General features: G+C 40.1%; 1 protein-coding gene across 2 annotated transcripts; it reads left to right on the top strand.

Moving 5' to 3' along the window:
• The first annotated feature begins 2040 nt into the window (after positions 1 to 2040).
• On the top strand, positions 2041 to 16028 carry TNNI2 (troponin I2, fast skeletal type). Of its 2 annotated transcripts, none has more exons than XM_042446838.1 (8): positions 2041 to 2155; positions 3780 to 3808; positions 4471 to 4477; positions 9259 to 9300; positions 10253 to 10381; positions 12020 to 12109; positions 13859 to 14035; positions 15535 to 16028. In XM_042446838.1, exons 2-8 carry the CDS (start codon positions 3801 to 3803, stop codon positions 15628 to 15630), a joined length of 549 nt encoding a protein of 182 aa, XP_042302772.1. In that variant the 5' UTR covers positions 2041 to 2155; positions 3780 to 3800; the 3' UTR covers positions 15631 to 16028. The 2 variants fall into 2 exon arrangements, with proteins under 2 accessions (XP_042302772.1, XP_042302773.1); XM_042446839.1 differs by having other exon boundaries at positions 2094 to 2155; positions 4471 to 4481.
• Positions 16029 to 18880: the final 2852 nt, after the last annotated feature.

Consider the following 18880-nt stretch of genomic DNA (forward strand, 5'->3'; position numbering starts at 1 on the left):
CTTTTGGCCACTTCTTATTTTCAGGAAAATCCCCAAAGTAAAAAGTGGCGCATTTTGGTCGCTTTATTCACAAGTTAAGTCCAGGATAATGGTCACATCGCCCGACATCATCTGAAAACAATCCCACTTTGGGAGGATATTCACAGAATTGAAACCCTGTTTATCCATGGGATTTGGGCACTTTGCCTCCTATGTGATAAACTCCTATGTGATAAAGGACAATTTCAGCTTCATTCATAGCCACATTTGTGACACCAAAAAAAGCACATTTCTGTCTGTCAATATTAGCTGTTCAGAATACTGAAGTAACAAAATTGCTGTACTCTACCAATCCTTCTTAAAATTTTGCTGTCAGTGTAATGAGATTTGCTGGAAGCTGCAAGGAGCATTTATGCTTCAGGATTGCCTTGGGTGCTGTAATCCTTCATTGGTGTCTCTTTGAACTAAGGTTCTATACCTGCACAGCATATCAAACATGGATGCATTAAGTCTGTGGAAAGCATTGAAAAGGGAATGGGGGGCAAAGGGGGAGGCACAGAGAAAGAACATCCCAAATCCACCAGACTACCATGAAGCTTTAAAATCCATCTTCCTTGGCTATTGACTGGAATAATCGACTTTCATGGACTCTGCAGCTTAAAGCTACAACCGATGAGTATGATTATTATTTCCTTTTTAATGACTTCAGTTATGCCCAAACAGATGGTGGGAAAGTATTGGATGTGGACTGCAAGAAGCTGGGTTCAAATTCCTGCTTAGTTGTGAATTTTTTGGGGTGGCCTTCAGAAAGTTACTATTTGTGACTAGGCTAAAATGGAGCTGAGGGTCAACCTAAATATTTGACATGCAGCTACACCTCTTCTCCCCCCTCCCACAAACACCAATCCTTACTCAAAAGCAAGTATGGTGGGCCTGATCTAGATGGGAATCTTAGTGTAGAAGTAGAAGGGCTTTAACATTGGTCCCCTTATTGTGGTCTCAATTCGGACTATTAGGACAGGAAAGGTTTTCAAGTAGTTAGCACAGAGAGATGATACTCCTCTCAGTTTGTTTTAATTGGAAAGCTGTGGATTTACATCCTACAGTTCAATGAACCTGTTAGTGGCTCTAGGAAAGCTACTGTTTTTTTAGCTTTAGAATCCTTTCCAGGTTCTCCCACTTCCCAATACAGTATGAGATTGTATTTCTAAAGGGTGTACTGAAGTTTTAAGTTACCGCAATGCTAGAAATTTGGAGAATGAAGGAAAATTTGGAAGGCAGAATTCTTATTTGAAGGGGCAATGACCTCCTTTTGCCTTCCTCTCCCATAGCTATACTCCTGAGAATATTAACCTAATAGATGGAGCATCCAGACTGATTTTAAAAAGACCAGAAACTCCCAGATTTTGTTCCTGTTCTTTCTAATTTCATTTTGCAGATCCATACATGTTTTGTTTATCCCACAATATTTTCTGTCAGCTGCTGTCATTAGGGTCTTTTTATACCAACTCTCCAGCTCAGTTTATTTTATAAAATTGGAAAGAACAGGAACAAAATCTGGGACTTTTCAATCAGTCTGGATGCACCGTTACAGGTATTGTAATGACTACTGTGTTGTGAGCCACTTTTAACATAGGACACTATCACATAGAGGAGGCAAACCTCATGAAAATGTGATTAAAACATGGTAATAGCACAATTGGGGGGAAGATTATATATGTATTACACACAGACACAGACACAGACAGATAGACAGACAGACAGACAGACAGACAGACAGACAGACACACACACACACACACTCACACAGGTCTGAAGTGAAGTAAATATTCTGTCATTATTTTCTCCTATTGTCTGAAAAAAATATTCTGCCTCCACTACATGGTAAATATACATATCTCCACCATTGTGATTTTCTGTAATAGATGATCATGCCTGCCTCACATTTTGAATGCTTCACAAATGTTCTGCGTTTATTGAGGGTGAAGGTTTGTATTTCTGGACCCTTGCACCCCATTGGTCCGAGGAAGCCTCCATGCCCTTAAAGAGAGGGTGGGTTTTTTTCTGAGCTGTTGAAGACACCCATTTATACCTCCCTGTCCAGCCAGCTGCCTGTGGCTTGCCAGTCGATCGTGTCCTCCCACCAGTGCTGTCTGTTTTTCTCCTTGGGACTTAGGTGAGCCCTTTGCATGCCTCTTATTCACCCCAGTTGCAGCTTTGGGGGTAAAAAGGGAGGAATTGGAAACATGGTAGTTCCTAAATTAACTATGCTTGGCTGGGGAAAAAGACTTCACCGTTGAAGTAAAAAGCCTGACCTCTCAGCATCTGTCAGTCTTTTCTCTTTCACAGTCCTGCTGTTAACGGTGATCAAGTTTGTCTGACATTGTCCCCCTCCAAAGTTTGGCAAAGTTGCTTTCCGGACAACAGCTCCCAGACTCCCCCAGCCAGCCATGCTGAGTGAGGAATTCTAGGAGCTGTAGTCCAGAAAAGCAACTGTCCTAAGGTCTGAACTCATTTCCTGCATTCCCAACCCATAAAAGTGCCATTTTGCTGTCATAATGACAGAGCTAGAAAACTGCTGTTTTCTCTGTGTTCAATTTTAACCCCCATAAGGAAATCTGGCAGGTTGGATGTGGATTTTCACAACCCGAAACCTGAGCCACAAATGCTGTCAAAACTGAAGCAGGCTGTTTCTTGTTAAAATGTCTTTATAGTAGAAGCATCCTGTCTAAAAAGCTTTGGTCAGTTCATGTGGCCCAAGCTTGGTTCAGTAAGCAGTTTGGGATGAGCAAATACAAGCAAAGAGCTGATTAAAAGAGAAGAGGGGACGAGGTAATGCTTCACTGCCTGACTTTCTTAGCACATAGTCACAAGGGACAGATTAAAATAGGGAAGGAAGTGGTGCTTTAAAAAAAAAGTTCCATGAACACAAATGGTGTGCTGCTGACATTGCTTACATGTCAAGCTCTCCAGTGCTGATACCTTTGCCACCTGTGGCTGCCACAGTGACTCTCTCATGCTCCTCCAGAGTAGTGAGACTTGACCAGGACTGCAACCCAAGGAGACAGCTGCAGTTCCTTGCAGGCCATTTTTAGAAGCACTTTCTTCTCAGTTATATGAGAGGCCCCTACACATTTCTCTGGATAAGGTTTCTTTTGGGAGAACAGCCATTGCCTTCTGGATGTCTTTGCTGGCCATTTTAACCCCTTACTATCTAGTTCTGAGCCAAATGGCAAAGAGCTGTTAGTGGGTTCACTAATGAGAGAAAGTGCCGCATGCATCTCGATGGTCAGCTAGAAATTTCCATATCTATACCATACTGCATTACTGCAACTTGCTTCCAAGAAATCATTGTAATGAAAGTAACTGAGTTATGCACACCTGTAGGGAACACCAACTTTGCTAACTGATGTCCATATACTGTACATGTTGGAAAAGATGACACTGGCCAAGAGCACTTGTAATAAAGTTCAAGCTGTTGAGTAAACCATAAAAACACCCTTGATCCCCCACTGTGGGCTGCTATGAGAAATGTCTCCAGGTGTTTAGAAGTAAACACCATTCCTATGGGTTGCAAACATTGGAAAAAACTTGTGTCATGGTGTCTCCCATTGTGAATGAGGACATATTTGGCAGCTCTCCATAACTGTGGCAATGACTTCCCCATTCAATACATGCAGGGCCATTGAGAAATAAAGACAGGGCAGTTTCTACTTTCCAACTAAAGTAGTGAGTGACTTTGTTTAATACAAACAATATAGTTATAATAAATATATACATCTTCCTTTGGTTTATTACAGGGGCTCATCAACAACACCAAGATGTCTGAGTAAGTTGCTATTCTATTTGTCATGTGGAACCTAAAAAATAGAGATATCTTTAACCTAAAATAGATCAATACAAGATACACCTATACTATAAAGAAGATATCTAGAACGTTTCTTTCAAGATGGGACTTTTTAAAAACATAAGAAGTCATTTTCTGTTCTCCATTCCACCTGGAGGTGCTGCATGCATATAAGAAGCTCGTGTACTTATATCTCATTCTCTAGCAGGATGAGAACAGATGAACACAAATAGATTGAGTGCACAGCTTGAGAAAGTTATTTTTGGGATTACAGCTCTGATCATCTCCCAGCTACCATGCCACTGCCCATGCTGACTGGAGACACTGGGAACTGTATTACCCCGACCCCCCGCCAGCCTTAATATTTCCAAGTATGAATATTCCTTGTCCCATCCAGTGGCTGGAGTTGTATGTTTTTTCAAAAGGTTAATATTCTGTTGCATAGATTAAGTCCTGTCCCTCTCCTTTCTCTGCCAAACATCAAATACATTTCTGGAATTTAAACCCTTTTGAAATACTTCACCTGAGCAGCCTGGTTTGTGCCATGCATTGTCTACTGTATTTCTTTCTTTTTATCCTGACAAGTAATGCTTTTCTTTTATTCTCTCCTTTCCTCTTGTGTCTATCTCTTTCTCTCCAACCAGAGAAGAAGTAAGTTCCTTGACTTTTTTTTTTTTTTTTTGGAGGATTGGGGTTATTTATGAGTAGAATTACAGATCAGAATGTAATGTAACTATGATAATGCTTTAAGCCTGGATTAAAATCTCTCTCATATGCAGAAGGTCTTTTTAGGCTAAAACCATTAACTGGCAAACAACAGTTATTTTCTCACTTCCTCATCTTTTCCTACAAAGTCAGTTCCAAACTCCCCCCCCCCCCCCGCCACCAGTAATAAAGGAAGGTGATTTGAGATTTTGGACATAATGGTCTTATCCTCATCTTTGCACATACACCCTTTAAATGTCAAGCCTATTACTTCACTTAAAGTGTGGTTGGCCATCTCTGCTATGTTTGGGGGCCTTGCTGCTCATTTTGCTGAATGGGGCACTGCATTTCTGCCTCATAGTTTTATTTTGATGGCACCCTTCTCCCAACATCCCAATGTACTCTTGAGTGATCAAAAGACAGAACCCAGTATGAATAGGGCTGTACAAATAGAAGAGATTTATTCATAGTAGGTCCAAAGGTGACACCAAATGTCATCCTCAAATGCAAACTTCTTAGTTTTTTTCATGAGCATGAATAGTAGTTCTTTGTTTCTATTGGGAAGAAAATGCCATATTTGGAGAAATAGTCATAATAAAGAGAAAGCTTGCATCCTTATCTCTAAGAAAGGGTTGATTGGCACTTTTTGTTTAAGACCCTACAAGATGTCCAACATCCTCTCCATGTAGACTTCACAGACACATTGCATGCCCCAGGTATCCTTACAATGTAGAAATTCTTCAGGCACACCCAAGACTCAGGGAGCTGGGGATGTTTAGCCTGGAGAAAAGAAGATTAAGAGGTGATATGATAGCCGTGTTTAAATATTTGAAGGGATGTCATATTGAGGAGGGAGCAAACTTGTTTTCTGCTGCTCCAGAGAACAGGACCTGGAACAATGGATGCAAACTACAGGAAAAGAGATACCACCTCAACATTAGGAGGCACTTCCTGACAGTAAGGGCTGTTCGACAGTGGAACAAACTCTCTTGGAGTGTAGTGGAGTCTCCTTCTTTGGAGGTCTTTAAGCAGAGGCTGGATGGCCATCTGTTGGGGATGCTTTGATTTGGATTTCCTGCATGGCAGGGGGTTGGACTGGATGGCCCTTGTGGTCTCTTCCAACTCTATGATTCTATGATTCTAATACCCACCATAATGATAGACATTAACATAAAAAATATTTCAGCTGAGCAAAATATGGCTCAAGGCTTCTTTCAACCCTGATTACTGTGGTTGCCATTGTAATAAGAAAACAAGTACTCCTGTTTGTCAACTTGTTAAGAGCTTCTATGGGTATTCATATCACTCACTAAGTAAAGAGCCACTGGAGCAGAATTTTAGGGAATTAATTTGACCTGAAGACACATTCCTGCTTCTTTAAAATGTCAATATTGTCTACCAATATCATATGATTTAATTCTAAAGGAGGGCAGTGAAAGCTGAGACACTTGCAGTTGAAATTAGTAGCAAACCTGCCCCTCACATTTCATGAGACTAACAAGTACCTTCTGTGTCTTGAGAAAGTTTTGGCAGAGAAACTGATAGATTTATTTCACTTTGCCCAAACTCTGTTGTGGAATCTGGAATCCATTCCAGGCATCTGCATACAACTAGGACATGTCCTTCTTCAGGTTAAGCTGGGCCCTGCCTTGCATTCTCTGTGGCAATGGGTCAGTGACATCATGACCACTGGGTATGTGATATCTCTGAGGCTGCAGTGGGCCTTGTCACAAAACTGTAGAGAGCAGTAGTATGGTTCAGGATCAAGAATGTCACTGATTTCTTGCCCTGTCAGAAGTCCACAGACAAATAAGATGAGGAACTTCTTGCCATAATAGATGTTTCATGGACCCAAATGCTGTGAGAATATATTAGTTGGTATCCTATTGGTTAGTCTAACCAGAGTAGACCCGCTGAATCAATTGTTGAATGGTGAGTCAACACAGAGGAGCTTATCACACACACATTTAATTGGACATGCGATAATTCTTGCCTGCATCCCGCATCCTGGCTGCATTTCATTAGGGTGCAGTCTTGTTAAATGTGAGTGTATAAGCTCCAGAGGTAAGTAAAATTGATTCAATTACTTTACTCAGTTTGGGACTAGCAAGAAGATTTAGGCCTCTATGTCCTGCTATAAATACCAAAAAACAATTCTGCTGTTACTATCACCAAGATTTTGTGACAGCATGTGCTTTGCCTCCAGTCACAAGTGGCCTCTAATGGTGAACTGTGACTGAGTTCCAGATGAGACTTTAATTGAGTAGTAGCTCTGCTGATTTCACTGGTAACTTCCCTGTGTTTTCAACTATTTCTTCCATCCCCCCCCCCCCCCGCAAAGTCTATTAAGAAAACAAATGCATCATCTCTTTAGCTTGATAGTGTTAGAAGCTGTCCATCTGGAATGCCTGTGAAGAACTTGATTGTAGGGACATCTCTGTGCCAACGTATTGTGTTAAGAGTCTTACATGTTGAAGTGAGCATGTACACATCTATGACAAATCCCTGGTGTATTTCTTTGTATCCTTCCTAAACTGTTTTTTGATCAAAGAGGATCTCTGTGACAGCTTCTTTCAAAGAGCAAACTTTATTCTGATCAACACCAATGAAGATATCTATAAGAAAGAACTAAATTAAACCAATACTTCAGTACCAGAGAACAGACAGACAGCAACTCTATTAGCACATGTACTGCTCCCTGAAAGGGAAAAAAAGTGTTTTGCAAGCCTTCTAACAGTCAAGAGAGGGAAGTGAGTTCTTGGAGGGATAGTTTTACAGTGACAGGGAAACCATTGAAAAGACCTTGCTTCTTATAACCACCTCCTAGGCCTTAGAAATCCAGGAAAGTTGAAGTAGAGTCCAACCTATTCAACTGAGCATCACAAATTGGTTATTGCCTTGTATATTGTTTTTTTAAAATTTTCTTACCACTTGGAAGGAAACTCCCCAATCTCTATTGCTTTGTCAACATATGTACTGGATTTCTTTCCATAAATTTGAATTACATACTAAAAGAGTTGTTGCACATTAGGTTTCTAGATGTCATTTCAAAGCATGCATAAGAACACTAATGATAGATCTGACCAAAGCCTGCTGCTAAGTCTTCCCATTGCCCTTAGAAGACACTTCTAAAGGCCACATTCTGGTCTGGGGTTGTCCTCATACTGTGGTGACCTTATCAGATTTCTTGAAATGTGTGACTTGGATGGGAGGTTCTCCAGTGAAAGTACAGCTAGTCACATATGAGTTATTTGGGGCATGGATCACTATTCCCTTTGCACCAAAGCATCAGAGAAAGAATGCAGCATTGTCCCAGGGAATCAACCTGCAGACGTTAAAGATTGGATTAGCAACATTTAAGGACAAACTCTGGCATCCATATGTAGCTCAGGGGTGAGAAAAAGTGGCCCATGGGTCACATGCAGCACTAGGCCTGTTTCTGCAGCTTTCAGGGTCCAAAATAATTATTGGGGGGAGGGGGATTTTTTTTGTGACTCCAAATGCCCCCAATGCTTTGTATAGGTTGTGAGATGCAAGTTCACCATATTTTTGTCTCCAGTCCCCCTCCCCCACCAGAACCACTATAATCCTTTTTTTTCCTAACAGGAAATTAATAGGCAATTGACTTCTGTGTCACTTCCTGTTATTAAAAAGGGTCTCCTCTGGGTCTAAAATAGTCCAGGAGGGGCAACAACATGACAACATTGCCCCCTTCTCCCCTAGAGCATTTAACAGGGTGCAGCCCTTCTGGAGAGGCCAATTTAGCCTCTTAACCTCTCAACAGTTGCCCACTCTTGATTTATCTAAACCTTCAAATAGTATCAGAAGACTAGAAAATTTCCACATACTGTAGTGGAAATTGGTGGTGGGATGAAGGGAAGATCCCATATAACAAATAACCATGGAAATCAAGTTTGGACCTGAATCATAAATGCTAGAGTTGGAAGAGACCCCAAGGACCATCCAGTCCAGCCCCCTGCCATGCATGAAGACACAATCAAAGCACTCTCAACAGATGGCCAGCCAAACTCCGTTTAAAAACCTTCAAAGAAGGAGACTACATCACACTCTGAGGGAATGTTTTCCACTGTTGAACAGCTCTTACTGTCAGATTTCTTCAAAAACCCTTCTGGTTAAACAGTTGTTGCTTGCCAACAGATGTAACAGAAAAATTATAAATATTAATAAGAATTATAAATACTGAAAGCAGTGGTAGCTGGTGGTTTCCTTGTCAGTTGGCACTGAACTCTTAGTGGGTTTTCATTCAAACTTCAAAGGGACTATCCATGGTCCTCAACCTTATCTTCAAAATAGGTACATGTACATATAGCCTTTCAAGTTTGGATGAAAATGTAGAGAGGTTTCCCCACCACACTGGTATGTAAGGTGCCTTTGGTTGGGTGAAGAGAAGACAAAGCATAAGAGTACATGAAGGAAGAGAAAGGTGCTTCACTCTGTAGAAAGGGGAAAGGACAAAATAAATAAACAAATAAAAATAAAAGAAAAAGGTAAAAAAGAAAGAAAGAAAAAGAATAGACAGAGAAACAGGAATACAGTTGGAGGTTTTCTTCAGCCACAAATGGTAATGTTTTAATACTATCCCACTTTTACATGTAGGCAGAGGATCAGGTCTTTAGGAAAGGTGCATGGAAAAATGTGGCTTATGGAATGACTGCTTCAAGCACTATGTAACTCATTTCTTTCTCCTTTTCTTCTTCCTATATTAGAAAAAGAAGAGGGCAATTACTGCCCGCCGGCAGCATCTCAAGGTATCTACTCTTTGTTGTGACTCATAACCACAGACATGTTACTCAACTTCACTGATTTCTTCTTGCTTTGGAGAAGAGATGTGAACTGTAAGACTAGGCCCAAGTCCCCAGACAGTCCCCTTTTGGACTATCTGGCTCAGAGTAGCCCTTCTTCCACGACGCTGCTTGACATTTAAAGAAAAAAAGAAAGTGGAGCTAAAACTCATCTTACTGTTTCACACTTTGCCAATTTATGTAGCACTCTTTAAATTCTCCAAGTTCCCCTCCCTCCCCCCCATTTCTGAAACCAGGGGTGGAAGGAAATGAAATTTAGCTTGACCAGGAATCCAATCCCTGTAGTTTTAATTTGACACAACCATTAGCTGGCATGAAGAGGCTGTGAATTACCCAGTGAATACACAGCACAAAATAATTCTGAATTCAGAACTGAGTGGGTATCTATACTACACAGTTCAAAGTTTATGATACATCTTTAACTGTCATGACTCCATTTTAAGGAATCCTGGTGTACTTAATTTGGTGGGATTCTTAAAATTTTCTGCTATGGAGTTCTAGTGTTGTAGTTCAGGAGAGGTGACTACAGCTCTCCTGCAGAAAATTCTAAGTACCTCATCAAACTACAGATCCCAGGATCCCTTATGATGGAGACAGGTCAATTAAAGTGGTATCAAACTTCTTTAACTTTGCAGTAAACACATGTAGTTTATTCAAGAAGAGGTTCTTGGCTTTATCCTGTGCTATTTTTAACGCTCTGCTATTTATCCTGGCACTGACAAAAATGTTTACTCCTGGAGCAAGACTGTGCATATTCTGGAGCAAGGCTCTGTGACTTCTTTGTTGCACCTTCAGATCTGTGTATGTACACATGCACATGTGTATGCACACACACGTGTGCACGCGCGCGCACACACACACACTTATAATGGTGTTTCTCCCACTCTTATTCCCCCAGAGTGTTATGCTCCAGATTGCTGCTACTGAACTTGAAAAAGAAAGTGCTGCCAAAGAACAAGAAAAAGCTGACTACCTGGCAGAGCACTGCCCACCTCTGCAACTTCCAGGTTCCATGCAAGACCTGCAGGTAATAATTTGGTCTACCCCTCCCTTGCACCCATTCACTGATATACAGCCAGGGTTGATTCAATCTCCCCCCCCCCCTCAATACTGATGAACTACAATTCCCATTATTCCTCACCACTGGCCAGAATGGCTGGGTCTGTTGGGAAGTGAAGTCAAACAACAATACCAAGTGACCCATGGGTTCTCCAACCAGGCTTTAGTTCTCAAGTAAAATCTAATCTAATCAGATTATCTGATGGGAATGCTAAAAAGTGGGCTATTGTAATTAACTGCCCCAATGGATACCAAAATCCATGGATGCTAGTCCCACTATATACAGTGATGCAGTAAAATGGTGTCCCTTATATAAAATGGCAAAACTAAGGTTTGCTTTTTGGAATTCAAAAATAAAACAAACAAAAAATCAAGCCATAGATGGTGGAATCTGTGGATGCAGAATCTGTGAATACAGAAGGCAGACTGTAGTATACTTTGGGGCAATCTCTGCAGTATCGATTACAGGTAGGCTGGGTGCCTGTGGGTAAGACAGGGGATGGACATATTGGTATAGCTTTAGGAAGAAGGCCAAATGTGGATATTGCCACCCCAATAGGTATTTTGTACCCCAATGAAATGGTTGCACTTTCTCAGAATGTAACCACATATATCCAGACCATAGTCCAGTAAGCTGTTTTGCAAGCACACACATGAGCCCCCCTCTCACTTTGAACTTGACCACTGAACAATGAGTTATCTCGAGTTTATGATACCAACTGATTGCATGATTGTGGGATCCAGTATAATCATGCCATTGTAGATCTTCTCTTGAATGTAGTGTTTGGAGAAGGGACTCTATGGGGAGGGGGCAAAATCAGAATATTGGACCCCAATAAATTTTTTGCCCCAACAGTGAAATTTTCTTTCAGTCTTCAAATTTCTAGCATTGCAAAGAATGAGACATTAGACATTGTTCACACTTAATACCCTTCTATTTGCTATGTTGGCATTTCCTTGGTATCGTTGGCTTTTTCTTACCTCCTTTCTTAAGATGCCTAAACTATATTTCTGAATGTTCAACTGAAGTTTCAAATTACTGCAATGGTAGAAATTTGGAGACTGAAGAAAATTTCATTTGAGGGGCAGAATTCTTACTTGTATGGGGAATGCCATAGCCCCCTGCCCCCCAGCTAAATCCCTGCAAATGGACTGAACAAAGCTACTCAACACTGGAAGAAAGTCCTACTGTATGTTTCCATAAAGCTTAACGCCATTTAGGATTGTTGTTGCATTCATTGTTAAACAAAAGTGAATCAAGTGCAAATCCCCTAGAGATCTACCAATATCCTGGCTGTAACCTCTTCCCATCCTGACCTAGGTGTCTAAGGAGCATGATGTAGGGAGAAATCACTGGTCATTTCATATCCCCTCATTCCATCCCAATCTGACTCATTAAAGAAAGATTTATACTTGGTTTAGGTTTTCAGATTTTTTAAAAGATAAACATCACTGTAAACTCACTATAAAAATGTCTGAAACTGCCTAGGTAATGAAGAGTCATCACGTAGGTTTCACCACAGAAGGCGAGAAATGTTGGCAAATGAAGTGTTGAATAGGTTTCTTGAGCAACATTCTTTAATAATCTATCCTTGTTTCTCAACAGGAACTGTGCAAAAAGCTCCATGCCAAGGTAGAGACAGTTGATGAGGAAAGATACGACACAGAGATGAAATTACAGAAAACTACCAAGGAGGTAATTTTTACTGACATTCAAATCTGTTTATTTTAAAGACAGAAATGAATCCAGAAATACTTTGGGACTAACTGGGAAATTTATTCTTTCCAGTTAGTCTCAAGGGTGCTACTAGGTTTCTCTATGGTTTTTTAATGCTAAATGAGACTAGTACAGTTATCTCTTTGAATATTAAGGGTATATATAATTTTTGGATACCACTGTCCTACTGCATTTGAGATCTCACCTACTTTTAGAAAACAAGAAAGTTCAGTACAGAAGACCAGCATCCTGCCACTAGGTGCTGGGGGGGAGGGGGACGACTTCAGTTTCAAATAGTCAAACATTACATCAGGAAAGAAGACCCTGAACGAAGACCAAATTCCATGAAATATTTAGAAATTATGTTTCTAAATATGGCCTAGGTATGCATTCACCAGTCATACTTTAAATAATTATGTACACATTTACAATGAAGTTTGAGTGTACACTTGAAAAACACAATACATATTCAGTGGGACAGGAAAACACACAGAATACATGCAAGATTGGACACATTCCCCTTCAATCCACACTAGATAACCTGGCAAAACTACTTTTTGGATGATGATGATGATGATGATGATGATTCCTCAAATCTACCAACATGGCCACTGGCTGGTGAGTTCTGGGAGCTGCAATCTAAAAAATAACTTTCCCAAGCGCTGCACATACACATAAAAAGAAATAAATAATATAGGCAAATGTTACTGAGAATCATGTGCATTATGCATCTACACATAAATGTAAACTCTCAGTAAAACATTTTATAGGATAAAAAGTTTAAAGCAGAAGCAGACACAGAGAACAACAGCCCAAGATATTTTGTAATTCTCAGAGAAGTTGCAGAAAGATTAGTTCCTCTTTGAGGAGAATAAAAAATCAGAATGAGGATAATAAAAGGCAGGTCTTGGGATGAGAAGTATAATCTTTTCTGATGCACATGCAGTCATATTTTCAGTCCAAAAATGTGCTGTGTTAAAATGCCCAGCATACAGTTTGGGGTGACTTGCTGTCTGAGATCCTAGATCAGGAGATGAATAATAATAATAATAATAATAATAATAATAATAACAACAACAACAACAACAACAACTTTATTACAGCCATTTGGCCAGCACCAGGAGATGAATTGTAAATTTTCACACAGATGAAATTACAAACCCATTTCTTAGCTTCTAGATTTCCCTAAAACACTAATTTATTTGCTGGTGTAGTGGGGGGGGGGGGGGGCAGCAGAGAAGCATCCAGCTGTGTTTGTATAGTTGGATGAACAGCAACTGGACATCCTCGGACCTTGAGAGGTCCTCTAGAGGACTTGGAGGATAATGTCATTGCTGTACATCCAGATATAGAATCACATCTAGATGCTTCTCAACTTCCAACCCATCCTTCACCAGCCAGTGTTTTTGGGAGATTGCAGCAGCTAAGATGTGGGTTGCAGGACATCAGCCCTTGTGTGATGATGACAGAGAATTATGATCTTTGCAACAACAAAAATAAACAACATGCAGCCATAAGATGGAGGTACACCAGTGTAAGTCACTTATTGGATGACAGAAACTCTTTTTATAAGCTCAAAATAAGTTCACAGTACCCAGATCCAGATGAGAACCATCATCCAGTTGAGTACTATCCTGGGGGTGAAGCCTGTTTTTTGCTGCCTTCCTCCCTGTTATGGTTCTTTATCATTTGATTTCTACATCTCCTTTCTCCCTTTTCTCTTTCTAGCTTGAAGATCTGAACCAGAAACTGTTTGATCTTAGGGGCAAATTCAAGAGGCCACCCCTTCGTAGAGTCCGCATGTCTGCTGACGCTATGCTGCGGGCTCTGTTGGGTTCCAAGCACAAAGTCTGCATGGATCTGAGAGCTAACCTGAAGCAAGTCAAGAAGGAAGACACTGAGAAGGTATCTAGCAGAGAGTTTAAAAGAAGTGTCCTCCACAGATTTGGTATTTGTTATTGTAAACTGCAGTTAAGTCAGTTTCAACTTAGGTGACCCTAAGAATCAGACACCTCCAAATAATCCTATCATCAACAGCCCTGATCATGTCTTGTAGACTCAGGGCCTTGGCCTCCTTGACTGAGTCTATCCATTTGGAATGCAGTCTTTTCTACTGCCTTCTGCCTTGCCAAGCATCATTGTCTTTTCTAATTAATCATGTTTTCTCATGATATAGCCAAAGTACAATGATGTTAGTTTAATAATCTTGGCTTCAAGGGAGAGTTCAGGCCTGATTTGCTCTAGGACCAATTTGTTTGTCTTTTTGGACAATTTTATTTGTCCACAGTATCAATAGAACCTTCTCCAGTACCACATTTGAAATGAGTTGATTTTGTTCCTATCAACTTTCTTCACTGTCCAGCTTTCACAACCTTATGTAGAAACAGGAAAGAGGATGGTATGGACCATTCTAAATTTATTAATTTATTTGCTATAAAGTTTAGCAAAGTGGTCTTGCAAAACCTTCACCTGCTTTGAAAGAGATGGCCTATTAAAAACATGAGTAAATTGGGTGGAATCCAATATGTCCAGATGGACAACCACTAATACAACAAGTTGTAGTTGTTATTGTCCTGCCTTTTTCCTAGCCTTATATCCCACCTTTCTCCAAGCACATGACTCAAGGTGGGTTGCAAGAGTTGATGTGAAACCAGCTATGTCCCAGAGCTTTTCCCGAACAGCTATATTTTCATTTGGCATCAGAATGATGGCAACATTGGTGCCAATTGGGCTACCAAAGGGTGGATATTCCATAACTAGCCACAGAAGAAAGCCCTCTCCTGTGCAATCTCAAGCATATTGCCCTGACTGATGGGACAAAGAGCAGGACCCCTCCAGGAGATGTCACTTCTCAGGCAGATGCATATATGGAGAGACACTCCATCAAATATTGAAGTCCCAAGCCATTTAGGGCTTTAAATGTAGTTACCAACATGTTATTATATTAATTCTTCTTAAAAATAACTTCCCAAGCTCTGTGAAGAGGACAGGAACCAGAGAAGATATTTACTGGAAAACCTAGTTCTAAGTGGCCTATATTTTATTGGCAGTCCTAATTAGAGTCAACCTGTTGCATCAATGGGATTTACATGTTCACTGTCTATTCAAGAGCTGGTTAAATGAATCAACTCTAGTTGGCACTACCCATAATATTCACGCCTTGGACTGTAACTTCCAGGATCCTGCAGACAGCATCATGGTCAGTGGCCATTCTGGCAGCAGAATTCTGAGAGACATAATCTGATCAGAGTGTAATCTAATCAGAGCATTTCCCAAGTTCAAATGAATGTAGTATTCTCTCTGTCAAACAAAGGCTGTGTGACAAAAGGCAAGTGACTGTTTCAACTCTATTCATCCTGTCCAGAACAATCAAACCCTGAATATTTATCTTCTTTCTTCTACAGGAGAAGGATCTTCGTGATGTGGGTGACTGGAGGAAGAACATTGAGGAGAAATCTGGAATGGAGGGTAGGAAGAAGATGTTTGAAGGTGGCGAGTAAGAAGAACCAACCAGCTGTTCAGTCTAATCATCATCCCTATCCAAGTCCCAATGCTCCTTTGCCATCCATCCTGCCACTTCGTATCTTGACAGTCCTTTGCAGTGCTGTTGGTGGGATGACAATCCTCAGGCAACAGTTGTACTTCATAGAGCAACCTGTCCTACAGAACCTACCTGCAGCCTGATCCCTCTATATCATTGTTGGACATTTTTTGTGCTGCAAAACATCTTAAATATATTTTGCAACTTTGGTAGTTGCATGAGTTTAAACAAGTCAGTCCTCATTCAGTCTTGTCATTATGTAGGATCTGTTGTTTCAAAGTAAACTGAACGAATGTAAATAAAGCTTTGGAAGTATGGCTGAATGTTTAAGCCTTGGGAGGCCAAGGCGTGAAATGGCTTTGTGTCATGTGGCCCTTTAATTTTGCTGATGTGCAAACTGGCACTTAGATAACTCACCAATACAAAATAAATGTGCTATTTTGACATGCATATAATGAATAATCACTTTAGGGGAATGTTATCATGAAAGTAATGTGACCACTGAGAAACATTTCCAACACTGAATTAGTGCCATCAAATTTGGAGTTGCTCTCAAAATTATTTTTTTCTAAAAACTATTTCTGGAGTAGTAGAACAACATTTTAGGAGATAGTGATAATGATTGCAAAAATGGCAATAGCCATACATTAATGGGTGAGCAGTTACTCAACACAGTTTTACTTCAAAAATGTCAATTAAAACTGCAGTTAATGATTGGAGGAAATTAATGATGCTTCTGTTCCCAGGACTGTACCAAATTATGTCCCAATCAGAATCTGTCAGTATGTATACATATCAGCCTCAGGGGAAGACAATAGTAAACCTCCCCTGAACAAATTTTGCCATGAAAACCCGATAATGGGGTTGCCTTAGAGTTGCCATAAGTCAGAAATGACTTGAAGGCACACAAACAATTACAATAACATATGAGGAATCTAAAAGAAGGTGTGTGGGTACAGATGAGAGGAGGAAATGAAAGAAAATATTTCCATTAGCCTAGTAATAAAACATGCCAAAACATGGATGCAGCCAGCAATCAATTTTATGGTGTAAACCCAATTGCAAGTTTCAGAGACCCACAGAATCAATGAAACTTAATATTGATTTACCATTCAGCAACTGTTTCAGTGGATCTCCAAATTATTGTTTGCTCTCCAGATATTGACAGACAGTGCAGCTCCCAACATTCCCTACCATTGCCTGTGCTGGCTGGGGCTGCTGGGCATTGCAATTTAATATCTGTAGGTTTGCATGATTCCTACTTTTGGTTTAGACCTATGCCCCTATTTTCAGAAAGCCAACTATGTCTGAGCCAAGCACTTTATTAAATATTACCTTACTTTATCATGTATACTAATAATTATCTCATTTGTCTCTATGCTAGTCCTTGTGTAGATAAAATATATACAGCATCAGCAGGTTTAGGGAAAACCAAGTTTCGCAGACATATGATAAACAATCAGAGGAGGGGACTAAAATCTCCAAAATAGTCCAATAAGGATAAGCACATTCAAGGTTTGTGGAACTTGGAGGAAGAGAATAAAAAACCAATGGGAAGTAGTGGATGGAAGGGAGAATCCTTGATGAAGGCATGAATGAACAGGCCAATTCTCACTACAGCTTTGGTTGCTTTTTCTCATATAATCAAAACATACAATCAGATTCATATCAAACGATCAAATCCAGAAGCTGCTTTATTTTGTCAGTCTTGTAAATATATGAATGTGCACCATGGAAGTTAGAAGCTGTTGTAAATGAAAACTTAGGGGAAGTGATGGTCATTAATCTTGCACAGAAACCTCTGCACAGAGACAGATAATTTAATGCCTGTTACAAAGCAAACATTTTCACAACAGAGTTCCTCCCAATGCTTCTTTTGGCAGTATCATTTGAGAAAGCATCCAGAGATGCATAACAATGAGATAAACCATGTCATACTCGGAGATATGGAATAATTGAAACATGAGACAAAAAACAATGAGGCCATCTAGGCTAGCTATCCCCTGAGGCTAAAATATTCTATGTCAAGCATTTCAAACTATTATAAAAGGGATATGTAGTTTCATTGCCATTGACATATATAAATAACAAAATGAATTAATGTCAGGTGAAGGTTTTTCCAAAATTAGCAATCAGGCTGTAACAGGCTGCTGTAAATTGACTGATTTTTCCCCAGAAAGTGAGAAGAGGCAGCTAACTTCGAGATAATACTAAAAATTTGGCCTCAGGTGTTTGTTTTTTTTAAATCTACTGGAACACCTAGATTTAATTTCCAATTTTGCAGATAAAACCACCATATATCTCAGCACTTCCGCTTTGTGTGGACCCAGGAAGAAGTGTGTTTCACTCAAAGCAATGGATAGATCTCTGAGCTGTAGTTAGCTTTTTTCTGATGAAACTGAGACTGGCCATTGCCTCTTCATCCCAGACTGCATGGCTGGAATAGCCTGATAACTGCACACTTACTGAAGGACTTTATCACACTAGCAAAAAAGATGGGAGCATAGCAGGATGCTCCCATCAATATCGTGAGGTCACGGGATTATTATTACATGATGTTGTGTGATGTCGCAATTATGCCATGATTATCCTGTGAATAAAGAGGAATGGTAGTGCCACTTTTTATTCATGGAAAATCCTGTGAATAAAAAGTGGTGCTAGAATTCCTCTTTATTCACGGGATAATTATGGGATAATTGTGACGTCGTGCAATGTTGTGTGATAATCAATCAGTGACTATGCAATATTGATGGGAACATCCCACTATGTTCCTGTCTTTTTTGCCTGGGTGATAAAGTACAAAGACTGATTCAATTTACAATCTTCATTTTGAGGCTAAATGAAGACCTCATGGCTGCAACATCTGGCCTTATTTCTGTACTTTTTCTTTCTCCTCCCTAAAATTTAAATACTACCTAGATTGATGAAAGGCTATGCAATGTCCTTAAAGACATGGGATTGCCAACACATTTGATAGTCCTGATGAGGAATCTGTACTCAGAACAAGAGGCTACTGTCAGAACAGAACATGGAGAAACAGAATGATTCCCAATTGGCAAAGGGGTCAGACAAAACTACATATTAGCACCCCACCTGTTCAACCTATATGCAGAACATATTGTAAGAAAAACAGGCTTAGATACAGAAGACAGAGGAGAGAAAATAGGAGGAAGGAATATCAGCAATCTAAGATATACAGATGACACCAC

The sequence above is a fragment of the Sceloporus undulatus genome, chromosome 1, assembly GCF_019175285.1.
Source record: "Sceloporus undulatus isolate JIND9_A2432 ecotype Alabama chromosome 1, SceUnd_v1.1, whole genome shotgun sequence".
Taxonomy (NCBI): Eukaryota; Metazoa; Chordata; class Lepidosauria; order Squamata; family Phrynosomatidae; genus Sceloporus; species Sceloporus undulatus.

What these genes read in the sequence shown, in the direction of transcription:
- TNNI2 (XM_042446838.1), top strand. An exon ending in CCCGCCGGCAGCATCTCAAG is followed by an intron (nt 9,301 to 10,252) that starts GTATCTACTCTT and finishes TTATTCCCCCAG; the next exon opens with AGTGTTATGCTCCAGATTGC. An exon ending in TACAGAAAACTACCAAGGAG is followed by an intron (nt 12,110 to 13,858) that starts GTAATTTTTACT and finishes TTCTCTTTCTAG; the next exon opens with CTTGAAGATCTGAACCAGAA.